We start from the raw sequence: 18804 nt of genomic DNA on the forward strand, positions 1-18804 counted from the left end.
TTACTGGCTCTTGAAAGAGTTGCAATCCACAACAACCCCAAAATTATAAGCATCTCTGGTTTCAACCAACGAGAGGTTCAATTTTAAAATTGATATTGTAAAAAAAAAATTTTAAACCCTTCAAGAAAAAAAAAAAAAGTAACATTGTCACTTGGCGCCAGAATGGTCAAAACTTTTAAAGGGAAAGTGAACTCTGTGTGGTCTCTCCTACATAGTCTTAAAACATACGTTTTCAGATATCTACTAATACTGCAGAGTATAAATTGACTTAGAATTGCATTTGTATAGGGAAAGTAAAATGCTTTGAGAGGAAAAGTAATTGTTTTGCTACTTGGTAACATAATAATTGTGGTATAAATGTATTGAGTAGTTAATTAGCATGTTATCATTCAAGTGGGTCTATGGGAAAGGAAACTGACCAGGTATGAGTATTTGAGGACTCGAGATGGCGCTATCGGCTCGTATCTGCTTTAAAGACACCTATCAAGACGTTCAGACGTTCATTGTGGAGCTTTCGTTTTAATGCGGTATCGAGAGGACGTAGCTTTGAGAACATTGCAAAATCATTTGAACACTCCTGTTCTGTTCATGCGGGTGTAATACATACCGCCATTCATTCATACGTATAGGTTTGAATTTATATTAACACTGCATATCAAGCAATCTGACATCAAGATCATGAAAATATGAGTGTTGCAATGTTAAATCCACTAAGAGTCATGAGTGTATGTGCATTTATCATTATTTTTTATAACAATGGCAAAAAACAAAAGCAAACTATTGACCAATCAATCAAATCGACCTATGTACTGCCCCCCCCCCCATGGAAATAATGCAGTATCTACATTTTGCACGAGTTGATATATCCAGCATTTTATGTTTTTTCCAAAGCCACTCAAAAACAAATTTTGTTAATTAGTAATCTGTTATCATGAAATTGAATAGTATGTACTGTATGTTCCTATTTCAAGCCCCCAAAAGAGAGATATATATATATATATAAGCCGAACCGAAAGAACAGTTTCATCATCACTCTATTATATTGCTGCATTACCATGAAATAATGTATCAATGTGTAAGTCAAGGGAAAGATAATAGCTTAGAACACAAAGGGCGCCCTCTACCGCCAAGGGCGCCCTCTATTGTGATTCACCATGATGGTAAAAATTTGCACAAAACATTCTTGTAAAGTATTAATCAACAACTCTCCTGAGTTGCTGTGTTTATCTATTTTAACTATTTGAGTTTGTAATTACAATGCCATGAAACACTGAGGCACTCTTTACAAACTGTGGTGCCATGTTAAGTAAAATTCCAACCTTCGTGAGACAATTTTCATTCAAGATTGGGACCTTACCACAAAAGGGGCCCTTGTTGGTAGAGGGCGCCATTCGTGTATCTAAGCTATTTTTTTTCCTTTGAATTACAGATTCATACATTATTTCTTGGTGTTGAGTTAATATCGACCGAGTAACTTATGATGTTCTTCATCTGAGGATAATGCGTTTTCCATGGAGAAACTGAGCATTCGCTTCAAATCTTCAATATCTCAAAATACAACAGCAGCAACATTCCTGAGGGTTTGTTTTAGCCTGAAATAGTTGAGAAAATTAAGCATTTAACTTTTTACCCTTTTAAAGCCTTCGAAAACATTTTATTCTTCAAGTATTCCGTTTCCATTAGTAAAAAGTGGCGTTTTCAAGAGAAGTTCTGAAAACTGGATGTGTCATGTATACACAACAAAAAAAGTAAGTCCCCCCTTGAACAAACATCAATAATTTCCGAACTAATTTTGGATATATATTTACACGAGTGTGTAGGTAATTTTATAAGCTACCCTCTGAGTAAATGTTATGGACGTATTTTACGTCATGCTTCAGTGAGCACCGTCAGAAGGCAAAAATTTCACTTTTCAAAAGTCACAATCCAAAAATCATGACTTTGATTCCATTTTATTGGAACTGATTCCACATTCTCATCATGAAAAATAGTCAAAAGGCTTGTAAAAGGTACTTTCTAAAAGACGATACAATTTTTTGGGCTAAATTTCACGGTTGAATAAACACAAGTCCAAATTTGCTTTAATTTGATTTTTTACACATTTTCATAAATAAAAATGATAGAATATGATGACAGTTATTTTTGGGAAGAGTATCTTCAACAATATTCATCGTTTCACGGTTCAATGAACATTTATTGAAAACAAAAAATACGATTTTCAAATATCATAGGCAAGTATTGTTTCATTTTGGTAACTGAAACTGCTCTTTTATAATTTTTTTCGTTATGTTCATGACCAATTAACATGCTCCAATGATTCAAATGCGTTTAATTAAACATTCACGCTTGAATGAACATGTGGAATGTGATTAGCTCTTTTTTACGTTATTGGAAAAAATGCAATTTGTAACTATGGATATCTGTCACAAACCTCCGTGCATGGTTCATTTGATTTGATTTTTATGAAAATCCCGATGTTTAATGCATCAGTGAGCACACAATATTTGAAAATTATGCAAATGAGAAGAAAGTTCAAGGCCTTGGCCCCACTCTGTGCCGCATCGAATTGTTATTTTGGTTTGCGCGCCTTTTGGATAGTGTTACTCTGAAGCCATGTGCGAAGTTTCATGAAATAACTGTTGGCAGAAGTAACAAAAACCGTCCATGAAACAAACCCCTTATTTCATATTTGTTAAATTTTGACTTCCTCTCTCATAGACTTGTGTACATTATGGGTACATATGTTTAAGAATTAGTAACCCCTTATTCAATATGGTGGAACTTGTTTTCAAGGCTGTCTACAGCAATGTCATTTGGCAGTAATGTTTATCAACCTATGGGCATAATTCTGTGCAAAAATGAAATCGATTTGTTTATTTACGGATGAGTGAGCACGCATCAAAGTGAGAAAATTGGTATTTTCAATGTCACAGACTCATTTTAAGGGTAATAAGGTGAATATTGGGGGCAAATTCGGTTTCAAATGTGACTTTAATTGCTGTTGTTTTTATCATCCATTATTTCTATCACCACACACTTACCGAACTTAACATTTTCATGGTTGAGCGAGCACATTCGAGAACTTAGGAATGAATACTCTTTATACTGCATAAATGCATTATTTTCCTAACAATTTCTCATGATCAGTTTAATTTATGGACAAATCAGTGGTGGATCCAGAATTTAAAAATGGGGGAGGGGCCTATAATCGGGGGAGCCACCAACATTTTCAAATTTTAATATGACCTAACAAGTTGTAGAGGATACTACCAAAAAAAACATATGATGATACGTCACAATACAGGGGCCGTGGAACGGTTTTCGAAGTGTGGGGAAGGGGCTGAGCCAAAAGGCTGACCATGCAAAAAATCACAATCTATGGTCATTTTTACATTTTTGTACATGATTTTGGAAAAAAGTGGGCCCCCCGCACCCCCGCTTCCGCGGCCCCTGCGATATTGTGCTCACTCAACCATGAACATACGATATCAAAATTGTGTGTGGAGTGGATAAATGATGGATAGTAAAACAGCATAACACCATAAAATTCACCTAAAAACAACTTTTGCCCAACTTTGTATTTGCACAATCTGAAAAACGACTCTTGTGACTTTCAAAAATGGTCACTTTTAATACAATCTTTAATTACTCATGCATGACTCAACCGATCGATCTCATTTTTCCCCAGGAGTTGCCTAATGAGTGTAAAAAACTACCTACGAAATATCATATCTCAAAATAACTCCGTTCAAAAGTTACAGCAATTTGATTTAGGGGGGACTTACTTTTTTTGTTGTGTATAAAAAAGAATGGTTACCTGACTACTTTTCTGAAAAAAAGTGAAAATTGAAAAAAAAAAAAAGTCAGCTACTGCGTTTTCCTGTAGGCCGCAAAGGTAAGGCCTATTTGAAGACGGTTAATAGAAGAGCAATTAAATAGACCCATTGAATGAAACTACACGAAACTTTTGCGCCATCTCCAGAAGGGGGATTCTCGTTCGAACACGGTGTATTGCCATCTCCACCAGGAGGTCCAGAAGTATCCGTGGAAGAATCGTCAGAAGGTCTAGATGGAGAAGGTCCAGAAGTATCCGTGGAAGAATCGTCAGAAGGTCTAGATGGAGAAGTGCTAGGCAAAGCCTCCGTAGAAGGTTCATCTAAAAAATAAAATGAATGATTTTAAGCACAGATTCCAGTTGTGGTATCAACGAGATGAATCTGAACGCATGAAAAAAAACAATTGACGGGTTTGCTTGAACTAAACTTAATTAATATTGGGTTAATTTATGGAATTGTCATCGAAGCAATCTCCTGGAACCGCAAGATACAGGTAAATCATGTGAATGGGGGACGATTCCTGAATAAAGGCTCGTTTACACCGCATCCAGCACGGCACCCCAGCAATCCGGCACGCCCAAAAACATCGATCACCACTAAAGCCTTTGAATCTGTTCCCACTTCGGAAGTGCCGTGCCGTCTGGTAATTAAAGCAAAGCGTCATTGCCGGATTTGGGGATCGATCAACGAGCCATTTTCAGAGCACGGTACACGGTATTTTCACTCCTGGCCCATCACAGTCCAGATATATTACGTCATTGCCCGCATATATTTTCTGATCCGGAGACCTTCGCCTGCCGTGATGGTCTATGGAAATTTACGGGTTAAATGCAAAGTAGCACACACGTAGATGTTTAAAATTACGTGTATTACAAAATGAATTGAGATGAAGGAGGACTTGACTTTGTCATTCTTTTTTTGCCATGCCGTGGGGCAGTGAAAACGGGAAAACGGGACGCCGTGCCGTATCTCGTGACGGACTGCCGTGCCGGGTTACTTTGCCGGATGCGGTTTAAACGGGCCTTAGATAGCCGGTAATCTTTTAATGCTAACCCCTTTTTAAGACTATTTCATAAACAGATTTTTAATTCAATGCATGAAAAGCGTAGCAGTGAACGTACATGTTTATGATTTTCATACTGCTTATTTCTGGTCAAATTAAATTGGCAATCATTAACCAGTTTAGTGCGAATTCACCAGGGGGGGGGGGGGGTAAATTATAACATGAACCCGTGGTTTACAATGATATACACATTACGCTTAATCTCCCTCGTATCTAAATATAATGTCCAATATACATGTACACACTGTTGTTTCATGTGACATGACGCAATGATCAGCACGCTATTTTATTAGCGAGTCCTCTGATTCGGGCTAATTGTGACTATGAAGACACCCGGGGGGGGGGGGGCAATCATTAATAAGATTAGTCATAGCTGTTGCACCCAGCTTTCTACCATTCTAATGATTTTTATTTAATGAATATACATAACCGAGTGTGGCAGAAAACAAACTCGAAATCATGATCTTTGCTTCGAATACTAGTAAGATACTGATTATTATACTGACCGTCGGGCACCTCCTCGATTGTTACCGTGAAAGTACAAGTATCTGTGTTTCCATTCAAATCACTGGCTTCGTAGGAGATGTTGTAAGCCCCCTTGCTGAAATTGCCTCCATTGGTTCCTGGTCCCAGAAATTCCAAGGTAGCACAGTTGGACCAAGCGTTCAAAGAAGGTTCAGTCCAGGAGATCTGTTGCGTGTCGTCGATGGAGCTACTGTTGATTTGTACATAGATGTTCATCGGGCAATCCTCGATGGAAACGGGTTCTGTATAATTAACTGAAAGAGTTTCAAGGATTTCTAATGAATGGCCTGGTATCTGAACTAGGATTTAAAGTCTTGACTACAAAATGTGGTTTGACTGTGGGAAACCGGGTGTAACACAAACCACGAACCATACGGCCCGAATTCACAAAAGTGGTTTTTAAAACCATCGATTGAATCCATGGTTTATGCAGATCTCCTGTGAGTCCAGATTGGACTTGGGTGTTTGGAAGTTCCCTTTCCCAAAGCGAACATAGAGGGAACATGTCTCCTAATCTCTAATCAGCGCCAATCTCCTCATCTCTCCTCCCCAAATGAGTGGTCTGGCTCTGATCAGAGATTGGGGGACATGTGCCCTCTATGTTAGGTTTGGGAGAGGAAACTTTCAAACGCCAAGGTCCAAACTGGACTAATCTCCTGTATCAATTACGCTTATTTACCGCGTATAATTCACCGTGTTTACACTTATACCGTGTTTACACTTAATCGGCTTTTGAATCGGCTCGCAGTTCTGAACCGCGAGCCGATGCAGCATCGGCTTTTTCATAGCGTGTAAACGCGAGTAACTTGCATCGGCTCGCGGTTCAGAACCGGCAATTTGCACCACCAAAGTAGTAGGTTCTGAACCGCGAGCCGATGCAGAATCGGCTTTTTTACTACGTGTAAACAGAAAGCCGATTCTGCACCGGCAATTTGTGCGCATTTCCTTTACTTTACAATCGTGACGTAATTGTAAGCGCACTGATCCAGCGTTGTTTTTATTATGACGTATATTGTTGGTGTGCGTATCATTTCAGGTTTTTGCATCGGCTCGCGGTTCTGAACCGCGAGCTGTAACAACGTGTAAACGCAAACCAAAAGCTGATTCTGCATCGGCTCGCGGTTCTGAACCAAAAGCCGATTAAGTGTAAACACGGTACAAATGTCCAATGCTGATTCGCGTTTTGTCGGTGCGCCAAATTGACGATTGTTGTCACGGTCAGGTACTCTATTTTATTCATAAGTCCACTGTTTGAAGAGTGGACTCTGTAATTCAAAACAGTGGTCTCATGAATGAAATGGCGTTGATAACCACCTCAACAGGCCTCAATTTGTCGCACTGTGACAAAAGTCTACTTTCTGGGTAATATTCCTATGATTTGTGCAATAAAAGATTAAACGGTATGTATCTCACTGATCAATAAATAAATAATGCGAGCGCGAAGCGCGAGCTACACATTTGCAATGTTTCGAATAATTTTCGACTATTTTTAGGAATTCAATGCTTGTAATTACCTCTATTTTGTTCTTAATAATATTTCCTAACATTTTGTACTAAAAATTTATAAAACTTCGCTTGTAAATTTTTTCAAATGACTTTCTAAAATTGATCGTCCGGACACACAACAACTGGGTATACGTATCTCACTGATCAAAAGCAAAAGCTAAACAATTTTGAAATTTAGACTTGAAAAGGGCATTATAAGGCTTGTCTGTAGGAATTCACTAAGGACATGCGTATTTCAATAACCAACTGATGCGACCGCGAAGCGCGAGCTGAATTTGTTTGATATTTAGCCCACAAAAGGGACATTTTAAGGATTGATTTTAGGAATTCATGAAGGTCAGACATATACAGTGCGTATAAAAAAAAACGGGACAGATTTGAAAACTCTATAAAATTTTAGTTTCAAATAATGATGTCTATATTTTGGTGTTAATAGATGCTCTAAGGTCTTATCTTTGAAATGCAATTTAAAAAAATATATTTTATTCATGCTTGACCGAACACGGGACGTTTTTGTTGGGGGTTCAAAAAGAGGCTTGTGCCAGAATTGCAGAATATGTGTAATACAATGATCAGACTTCTTGCTAATCAGGAGACTTCCTCTTGACCTTTTCATTATCTGTGCCACAATTTTCGAATTATGTTGTCAAATTTCATTTACAAAGTTATTTATTTAATTGAATTATTTTGTTTTTTTCATTTAAACTTCTCTTACCTTTTAATTTTCCTTCATAAGTAACTGAGAAAAGAAGATTTTTTTGGTTAACCCAAGCAAGAAGATTTATATTATTAATTGGGAAAACTTGTGATTATTCAAATCGTTTTATTATGTGAAACAAATTATGTTATGTACCTTTAAAAGACATGAATCTATTTTTCAATGGGTCATTAATTCGTTGACCAAGTTTAATTGCTTGACAGGAAACACAGGAAGGGATTCATGTCTTTCAATGACAATGGTGTATTGAGTCAATTTTGAAGGAGCTAGATATGGCAGATCGGGTAAAATGTATTAAAAAGTTGTGAGCGAGCGAAGTGAGCACGCAAATATTCCCACTTTTTTTAATTACAATATCAAATTTTGTGATAGATTTTGACATAATATTCAGCAAATAATATCATATTTTACTTTCTATCTTTCCTTTTATTTCCTGTCCACTTTTTTTCTTGGTCATGATTTTTTTAATTGAGGGGGGGGGGGAGCAACCCCCGAGCGCCCGCCCATCTGTGTGGCTTTGTTCAAAAGGCACCATAACCTTTGTAGCACGTAATGAAAGGATTTGAATAAAAAATCCATGCTCTCCCAAAAAAAAACAATTTTAGCTTGAAGAAGGAATATTCAAAGCTAACAGAGAGCATATTAAAAAGAAATAACAGAATAATTCAATCAAATAAATAGATCTGAAAATGAATTTTGACCGCATGATTTGAAAATTATGGCAAAGATAATGAAAAGGTTAAGAGGAAGTCTGCTAATTAGCAAGAAGTCCGATCATCATATTACTCATATTCTGCAATTCTGGCGCAAGCCTCTTTTTGAACCCCCAACAAAAACGACCCGTGTTCGCTCAAGCATGAACAAAACTAATTTTTTTTAATAGCATTTGAAAGACAAGACCTTAGAGCACCGATTAACACCAAAATATAGACATAATAATTTGAAACTAAAATTTTATAGGCTTTTCAAATCTGTCCCGTTTTTTTTTTATACGCACTGTATTACCAATCCACTAATGCGAACGTAAAACACGGAGTGAAATATTTGATATTCAGACCTTCAAATGGGGCAGTTACTTTGGGTAGTCATGAAAAAAGCATAAATCACTTCATTCCAGATGTATAAATATCATCAACCCCGGCCAAACCCGGGAACTTACTGTTGAGAATGCGAATAGTTCTCGGGGTGATAGTTGAATTATCACCAGTATCCAGCTTTACGGTCACGGGATAATGTATCTTGGCAGAGGAGGCCTTTGTGTCATATTCGATCAACCTTGGAATCGAATAGCTAATCACATCACCGAAAAAGAGCTTGTTTCCATATTTAGCCATGCCTTGGCTAACCACAGCTGTCTCTGGCAATAGTTGGATGGTCCGATTCCAAGTTTGGAACGTATTCGCGTAACCCAATTCCTTTGAGTTGGTGAAGTAATACACACGGGCTAGTAAGAAAGGAAAATAAAATAAATGGTCAAATTGATAAGGTGGTTCGGCATGTAGCCTATACTCGGTGATATCAGCTACTGATACCCCCAAGATCCGCGCTTTCACCAATGCCAACCATGTTTCATTTTTACGTAGGTAAAGGGTAGAATTCTCTCAATATTGAGTAAATATTTTTTTTGGAGTGATTTGCAAGACGTGCGCAGGTTTTCACCAGGCGGCTACATAGGCCTGTATTCTGAAGTTGGGGTTTTATGCAACGGGCCTCAGATAGTGTCGAGTGCTACATTTAATTGTTTGTCTTGATATACTGAACAGAAAAGTGTATAGAGTTTTAATTCTGTACACTTTTTCTATTTAATGTATCAAGTGTTATAACACTTTTAGTGTAATTTGCCATATAATAAAACTTCGTTGACTTTTTTTAGCTTTCCGATCCTAACTTTTTAACAGGAGGTCACGGTTATATGGTTTTGTACAATTTTTTTTCATTATAACAAGACAAATTATTTGACGTGTCACTCGACACAATCAGGACTTTTCCAAAATTTGACCCACATTGGCCCCATTCTGACCCTTAACATGGTCAAGATGAAAATTTGAAATTTGTCATAAAGTTGAAAGTTGTTCCTTGCAATGTCACCGATCACAGTCATATACGTGAAAAATCAGATTATGTTGACGAAGTAGCCAGTATATGACATATGAAGAGTTTAGTTGCAAAAGGGGTTAGGTCCACTTTTTACCATTCCGAGAAAAACCATGTTTTTTTTATTCTCACTTACTGCAATACTCTCATGAGAAACTAAATTGTCATCATGTACTACCCTGTCATGTAAACATAAAATTGGGTATAAAAGAAATCTACCCGTCTTCATTTTTTTTCTATATATTCTTTTAAAAATTATCATTGTTGACCTAACACCTTTTGCAACTATACTAAAATGAATCCAATCTATTTTGATGATTGATTTTGCTTTGCCACTTTTATTCTCGGTTTCATGTGAATTTTAAATCTTCGTTGTTTTCACCAGAACGACTAAAAAATTAGAGGATTTGAGACAGAAAACAATAAAAATTTATGAACAATGGACCTAACCCCTTTTGACAAATGAGCACTTTAGAATAGTTTGTTTGCAAAAGGGGTTAGGTCCACTCCAAGAAAATCATTTTTTTTTTATTCTCCCATATTGCAATATTCTTATGCGAAACTAAATTTTCATGATACCCTACCATGAGAACATAAAATTGGGTATAAAATAAATCCACCTGTTTTGATATTTTTGTAAATATTCAAAAAAAAAAAAAAATCTGTGTGGACCTAACCCCTTTTCCAACTAAACTGAAATGGACCTAACCCCTTTTGAAAAAAAGGTGATTTTTCTTTGCCATTTTAAGTCACTTTTTAATGGGAATTTCAACTTTTCTTTGGTATCATCTTATAGAGCTACTAAAAATCTATACATTGAGACAAAAAAAAAATCAAATTTGATGAAAAATAGACCTAACCCCTTTTGCAAGAGAGCTCTTCATATGCTGCCTGACTAAATACTCAAATAGATTTTTAAAGGAGGGGGGTATCAACGAGAGAGGTCATTATATATCTTTGACTTGAATATTTGTCAACTATAGTCCACTAAGAACCCGGTTTAAAGAAAAAAAAAATCGTCTACTTTTTTTTGTTATGTAACTCGACTATATTTAACTCTTATGATCAAGGCTGAAGACCGTCTTTAAACAAATCATGGCTATGCTGAGTTTACTCTATTATATTGTTTTCTGCAAACAGCATTTTCTGTCACATATTTTGTTTTGCATCGTGAAAAAATTCAAACAAACAAAATGAAGAGCGTCATACCTGATGAATTAATGTCGGTAGTTACGCACTGTTCAATCGTAAACGCACTTGTACGGGAGGATACCAAACTTCTACTTATCCCAGGTTGGCTACCTAAAGGATATGATATCAGTTGATCATACCCGCTTGCTGTATAGACAAGATAGCTTCGTAGTAAAGAAGAAGAAGAAGAAGAAAGCTGTTTTCAGCGTGAACTTTACAAGAAAAGTACTTACTGTTAATTGGACAACGTACACCATCGCACATGCATACCTAATCCAACATATATAAAGCAAATCGATTACATAAACAAAAGGTTGAATTGCAATATAATTCGAATCTTCATCATGCGCGCACACCCTGACTCAGATAAGTACATACGCCAGCCTACCCACCTACATACACACTGACGGACACATGCAAACACACTGATTAGGCTACAGTATTTGAATGAGGAAATATGTTATCTTATCAGTGATTTCATTTACGGCTGTATTAGGTGATTATTTTCTCTGAGCTCTTCGCTGTGCCCATCGTCGCTGCATGCTTAAAGGCCCCCTCACACCTAAAAGTCCCCTCACATCTGACCGAATGTAGGCGGACGAAGGGTGATGAATGGGGAGAATGCACGAAATGCACGCGAATTCAACAAATTCAAATAAAATTTCAGTCAAATCATGCGATCAGTAATTATTGTCAAATTTTATCAACGAACGGTAAGCGAAGGATAATTATGACAAGCGAAGGATATCGATTTTTTCGGTTCACCTCTTTAAGTAAATTACAGCCGAAGGCGAGCGAAGCTAGGGTTGATATAAGCTAATAAGACGAACGAACAGTGAGCAATTGTTTGATATGGCATGTGAATAGAAACAAGACGAGGGAATAGATCGGGCGTCCTGTACGTTTGTGTCATCGTGTTGCTTCGTTGAGGATTCTTTCGAGATCGGTCTACTTTGGCAAAACCGCGATAAGGGAATATACGCGACAATAAAACACGAACGATAAACGATAGATTACGGCAGACTAAAAAGCACCCTCACACCTAGCCTCTTGTCGAGGCCCTGTCGGCTGCTTTCCGAGCGAACATGGCAAAGCAAGGGAGAGAGCAAAGCAGAGCGCCGCGAGACAGAGCCTCTTGACATCTGACCCGAATTTCACCGACTTTCTTTTGTTTTTTATTGTTTTTACCAATTCACCGACCAAAAACTGGTCGGTGAAAATCATCAAATGAGAGCGCGAGCTGCTATGACGTCATATTAAATATTCATGAGCTCATCTTGAATGGCGACCCTTGGATTCTTGGCGAAGAGTGACGACGAAATATCAAAGAGCGCTGAATATGACTCTAAAATGCTGAATATTGACCGATTTAAGGATTTGCAAGTCGATGAAATTAACTCTGCACCGAAAGGACGAGATGTCTTTGTAAATCTATCCACAGGATATGGAAAAAATGTAATATTTCATGCGATTCCACCGGTCGAACCGGGGCGTCGATTATCGATCTCCGCTCAGTGAGGGAAGCTGGGGTGGAGTTGCTGGGTGTTGACTCGAGTCTGACCAGCTGCTGAGCAGTATCTCCCGGGAAGTTTCGGGGCGGTGATGGGTCTGTTACGGCCAGTAGTAGTAGTAGTAGTAGTAGTACCACTACTTGTAGCATTTTGCTGGTTATATCCCCTTTAGTGTCCCGCAATTAAATGAATCCCCTGCAGAATAATGGACTACTATACTATATAGTATTCCGAACCCAAAATGAAACAGCTCTGACATTTCATTGGTTTACTCGGTGACCGGTAATATCATGACTCATGTATATTCATTAGGAAGACGTTCCTCATGAATATATAATTCAGTTCAGATGTCAAGAGGCCCTGGCTCGCGCCAGGCCTAATTCGCTTCGCGAATTAAGGAATCCCTCGCTTCGCCCGGGAAGCAGCCGCCAGGGCCTCGACAAGAGGCTACCTCACACCTGACCGAATGTAGGCGGACGAAGGGTGACGAATGGAAAAAATGAACGAAATGCACGCGAATTCAAAGAAAATTTCCGTCAAATCATGCGATCAGTAAGTATTGTCAAATGTTATCAACGAAGAACCCAAACACGAAGGGTAAATATGATTTACTATCAGTTACCATTGAAACCGATTATTTCAGGCAATTCGGTTAGGTGTGAGGGGCCTTAATCGCAGCTGTTAGTTCAGAAGGTGTACGAAAAAGCCTTTCGCCAGCCATCGCAAGCCATATTTCAGGCAATTCGGTAAAGGCCCCCTCAAATCTAACCAAATTGCCTGAAATATGCTTTGCGATGGCTGGCAAGTCATTTTTTTTTCGTTTTCAATGGTAAATGAGAGTAAACCTTATTTACTGTTCGTATTTGGGTTCGTACACCTTTTTCACTAACAGCTGCTTCATCAGTCCTTCATCACGCTTTTGCCAAAGTAGACCGATCTCGAAAGAACCATTAACGAAGCAACACGATGCTAAAAACGTACAAGAACGCCCGATCTATTCCCTCGTCTTCGTTTCTAATCGCATGCCATATCAAACCATTGCTCACTGTTTGTCTTGTTGCGTTATATCAACCCTTCGTTCGCCTTCGGCCATGTCGGCTCCAATTTACTCAAAGAGGTGAACCGAAAAATCGATATCCTTCGTATGTCATATTTATTCGCTTACCGTTCCTTGATAAAAATTGACAGTAGTTACTGATCGTATGATTTGATGGAAATCTTATTTGAATTCGTTGAATTCGCATGCATTTCGTGCATTTTTCCCATTCGTCACACTTCGTCCGCCTTTATTCGGTCAGGTGTAAGTGTGCTTTAAGCTACGTCGTCTGCTTAGCTACCAACCTCTAGCACTAGTCCTAGGCTGGTCACGACGGGACGGCCAACCTGTCGGCCAGAATTCATCCGCAGCCCATAGCTATGACTCACTGATTTATTATTTAAAAAAATAAGAACTGACAATGGAATATCATGTTATTCAAGATTATTTTATCGGTCAATGTACGCATACAAATAAATTTGGTTTCAAATGGCTTTCATCTATTAGATGAAAAGTATAGTATATCATATTGAAAACTTAACATTAACAAATAAAATAAATCATTAACTTTCTCTTATAACTTTAATAACCCTTTAATTCATAATGCATTTTTTCATTTCTTTTTAGCATTTCCCCCAAAACTTCCTAATCAACATCACACTTTGAAAAAGTGAAGTCTACATTTAACTATGACATTGCAATTGCAGAAAAACAATGGTCAAATTACGATATGGATGCCGATTTCAATTCAAGTTCAAAAATGATAATTGTTCCTAGAAACTAAGACCTTAACAGACCTTTAGCCTAAGTCCTATGACTGTGGTTCTAACGCCAAACGGTGATGGGCATTATCTGCTAAACGATGTACAATTGCAAAAGTTTGCCTCAATAAGCTCATATTTTACAGGAAATTATTTAAGAAAACCAGGGAAATGTGTAGGCCTACTCTATGACAAGAATGGCCTTTTATAGTCTTTGAAAGTTTGTTTGCTCGATCGACGTTCGACGTGGCCTGAATATGCTAGTCTAGCAGCGCGCAGCCAATGCATCCTGTGGTGTTGCATCCGATGCATGAATTTTCGCCGTTCATGGTCTCGGAATCGGAGTTGCAATTTCGACCCAGATTTCGGGGATACAGCGCGTTCATTTCAGATTTTTAGACTCAAAAGTAAAATTAGATTTAAAATTTGAAACTTTGAACAATTATCGTTGTTTAACATCAGCCTTGTAGCAGTTGCACTTAAAATCAGGCCAGGTAAATAAGACGTCATTTCCTAATTCCTATGTTACTAAAATATATATGTCGAGTCGCCTGGAGCGCCAGCGCTTTAACGACACTAGCACTAGCTACGCGACCGGGCCCGACTCGGTGCATCCAGGCCAGGAGAACGACCGTGATTTTGACGGTGGTTGTCTACGCATTGATTAGTGGTGCAGCGAAATTCAGCAGAAGAAAAGCACAGATCAGAGGTATTCTCGTTATATGCTTATTATAAAAAAACTAACAAAATAATAAAATCGTGGTTATTTAAGTTAAATACATTGTTTTCAAAAATGCAAATGAGATTTAAAATATTTTTTCCCACAACATCTGATATAAAAAAAATCATAACAAAAATTGTAATAACAAATAAAAAAAATAAACTCTACAAAGTTTAAAAACGGCTACCTTATTTTTGGAGTGGTCCCAAAATTCGAGCGGAATTGACCTTCCTTAGAGGATGATTTATATGCACCAAGTTCCATAAAAATTCATACGTGAATTTAGGTTTTCGCTCATTTTTGCCATATAAGTTGTGTCCAATTCTGTTGCTGATAAAGTTTGCATTGTAGTATGCCACGTGATCAAATCTGATTTTTCTCAATCTTTATGTTATAACCTTTGTCGTATCTGGTATATTTCAAGGAATATTTTTGTAGATTTTAAGGCAGTGATATTGCTACCACATCTATTTGTGCACAAGCAACAGGCCGGAAGTAAATTGGATATAAAGTAATAGGCCTACATTCAAAATGAAGTTTTTCTACTGTCAGTGAAGGTTGACAAACAGTAAGTTGTGGTATATATCAATTCTTATATCTGCCAAGTTGGAAAGGTTTCGCTAAAATGATAAAGAAGTACGAGCGAGTTGAAGTTACCTTGAATTTAGTGTACGTTTCTTCGTATTTTGAGATTTTCAGGAGCCTTTTTGAGATATTTCTTCCGTTGTAGCTTATATATTTATGTTTATGTATGGAAAAGGCATATCTTGAAGAACCTAAAATATATCCAAGAAAGGTTACGGGTTTTCATGGCGCAACGACAGCCAATGAAAAATAAACATTTTCAAAACATTAGAGGGCGTTTTTTCTAAAAGTAATGGTCACTGATGCGTAAAACACATTTGGATGATACTATAGGCATACCTTGAAAACATGAGACTGAAATGAATGAAACAAGGAAATGATTGGAATTTTACGATTTTCTGACTTTGCGTTTGCATAAATTTGAAGTTGCTGAAAGTAGACTATTTTGGACTTGAATTTAGTTCATGAAGAAGGCAGGTTATGCATCGCAGATAAAATATTGCTCTTGTACAATCTACAGCAATTTGTTGAGAAGTCTGTAGCATTCAGGATAAGGGACACTAGCGTACCTACGGGGGGGGGGCAGAGGGGGCAGTCTGTCCCCCTGACGAGCCACAACCCATGCAAAGGACGTATCCCTGCCCCCCCTGACGAGCCACAACCCATGCAAAGGACGTACCCCCCCCCCCCTGAGACGAGCTTGAAGACCTTTATTGCCCCCCCCCCCTGACGAGCTTGAAGGTATCCTAGGTACGCCACTGATAAGGGAGATACGCTAGAATTAGAAATTGTATGGAAATGGGTCTGAAATGAACAGAATGGTGCCTGGATGGTCACGCATGGGCGTTTGTTGGAAAACGGAATGCAAGGTGCACATTTAGGTGTCTTGGACAACATTCCGACCAAATTTTGAACAATTGCCAATTAATATATATTTCGTTAACGTTACTATGACTCGTATTTGGCATATAGCGTTTCACCGAATTGTTGGGTCAAATAACCCCACACTTCGTATATTTGGGGGATATTTCTACGAAAGTATTCAAAACGTTATAACGTGAGTAAATCGTTGAAAGCTGAAAACCCGGTACGCTACTTACCTTGCTAAACCGTCAACTGCGATATTTGCATGTGTGGAAGATGTTGGGAGAGTAGTTCCCGGTAATTCGTGAGTGACTGTGATATTACCCAAATCCCTATAGTAAACTTTGGTATCCAAGGAAATTGTGTAGTAGACACGCCTCCTCACCGAGTCAACAGCGACAGAATTTGGTACGACTGAAAAAAAAATAAAGAGAGGCCATGCCATAGAAATAAGTATATACCTCATACTGAGATTGTTATCTCTGATTGGTCAAAACTGTGTCATGTGACGCGGTGCTATTCCGTCTATCGTCGTTCATATTGCGCTTTTCCCCCGGCGAACTCTGCCAGTGAAGGGGAAAGTGTCCAGTATAATAAAAGGTACACAGCAGAACTTCGCCGGCGAACTTCTCCACCTCTAGAGGTGGAGAACTTCGCCGGTGAAACTGTTTCCCCGGCGAAGTGCGCCGGTGAAACAGCCAGTATGAAAGCAAACCGGAGAACTTCTCCTCTTTAATAGGGACAGAGGTAATTGTTTCCCCTCCCCGAGATCCCCTGAACTGAGATTCCGCGAGCTAGCGAGCTATTATTTCCGTGGCTAAATGTAAAAGGCCACGCCTAATTTTTTAAATAAAAACAAACAAACAAGTGCACACCTAGTTACCAATGATGCAGAAAGCATTTCCATTTATTTGAAAGCATGATCACTGATCACTATGCTCACTGGCATAGGTGCCGCGACCGGGAATCGAAACCGGACTTTCCATATATAGCCAGGCGCCTTAGACCACGGCGATTGATCCGATCATTCCATTGAGATAAATACCCTCAAACATACAGTTTGTTTGTTCACTAACGATATTTATTATAAAAGCGTTATTTTACATGCTGAAAATGTGCTTAAATATCAAAATACTTTGATTCTTTTTTCCTTCTTATATTTTCAGAATATGTTGTATTTTTTGTTACACCTTTTTGTTATCGCTCAGAAGCAATGTTTACATTTTTCTTTTCGTTCGTTCTAATTCTGCATGGACGTGCCGAGTGAGCTGATCAGCAGCAGCTGCAGAGATGTGTTTACCAGCCGTCATCTCCAAAACTTCACTGATAAAATTAATTAGGTATCTGCAATTAATAAGGAAAGAGTACGAAAAAAAAACGCGCGCTTTCATTTGCATATTCTTCCGCCCGAGCAAATCACCCGTCGACCTTCGCCGGGGAAAATATGTCAGGGTGAAAGGGAAATTTTTTTCTTCGTCGGGGAAGTGAGGAATGCGTGCCGGAGAAATTCGCCGGCGAAATTTGCCGGGGAAAAATGAAGAGGCCAGTTTGAAACGGGTATTACTGTACATTTCTTCTATCAAACCCTCTGATAGTACTCATAACCCCTAAGGACGGGGCCACAAGTTGTGTTTCTACGCGCGCATCTAGCTGGCTCGAGTTACTGGCTGTGCTGCTTCTGCTGCTCAGTCATGTACGCGCAACCAACGGCGCACTGGCTGCATATGGCAAACTATTACCGTGTTTACATGTGATCGGTTCAGAACCGCGAGTCGATGCAGAATCGGCTTTTGGGTTTATCTTGCATTAGTATTAATTTCTAGTATCTTTGAAGTTTGATGTATAGTTTGTATAATTATATTTGTTATGGATTTATTGTATAATTTATAATCATGTTTCAAATAGTTTGTACAACTTGCTTATGGAATGTGAATGTTTATTTTGATTTGAGAGAATACAATAAAACATCCTTTAAAAAAAAAAAAAAAAATCTTGCACCGCGTTTACACGCTGTATCGGCTTGCGGTTCAGAATCGGCTTTTGGGGCAAAAACCTGAAAGGATCCGCGCACCAACAATATAAGTCATAATAAAGACAACGCTGGATCCGTGCGCTTAAAAGTACGTCATAATGGTAAAGTAAATGAAATACGCCCCAATTGCCGATGCAGAATCGGCGTTCTGTTTACACGTAGTAAAAAAGCCGATTTTTCATCGGCTCGCGGTTCTGAACCTACTACTTTGGTAGTGCAAAATTGCCGATTCTGAACCGAGAGCCGATGCAAGTTAATCGCGTTTACACGCTATGAAAAAGCCGATGCCAAAGCTGATCACGTGTAAACACGGTATACATTTAACGGATGTTCTGGGCAGCATGCAACAGAGCAGTTCCGT

General features: G+C 38.5%; 1 protein-coding gene across 1 annotated transcript in view; it reads right to left on the minus strand.

The window, feature by feature from the left end:
- Nucleotides 1–679: 679 nt before the first annotated feature.
- Nucleotides 680–18804, minus strand: part of LOC135155151 (uncharacterized) — a 50578-nt gene continuing 32453 nt past the window's right edge. Inside the window, exons 3-7 of the mRNA XM_064103920.1 lie at nt 16648–16825; nt 10952–11097; nt 8808–9092; nt 5406–5678; nt 680–4156 (exon numbers count right to left, since the gene is read on the minus strand). Coding sequence (XP_063959990.1) covers nt 3903–4156; nt 5406–5678; nt 8808–9092; nt 10952–11097; nt 16648–16825 — 1136 coding nt within the window. The 3' untranslated portion in view covers nt 680–3902. The remainder of the gene's footprint in view (nt 4157–5405; nt 5679–8807; nt 9093–10951; nt 11098–16647; nt 16826–18804) is intronic.

The sequence above is a fragment of the Lytechinus pictus genome, chromosome 8, assembly GCF_037042905.1.
Source record: "Lytechinus pictus isolate F3 Inbred chromosome 8, Lp3.0, whole genome shotgun sequence".
NCBI classification, from domain to species: Eukaryota; Metazoa; Echinodermata; class Echinoidea; order Temnopleuroida; family Toxopneustidae; genus Lytechinus; species Lytechinus pictus.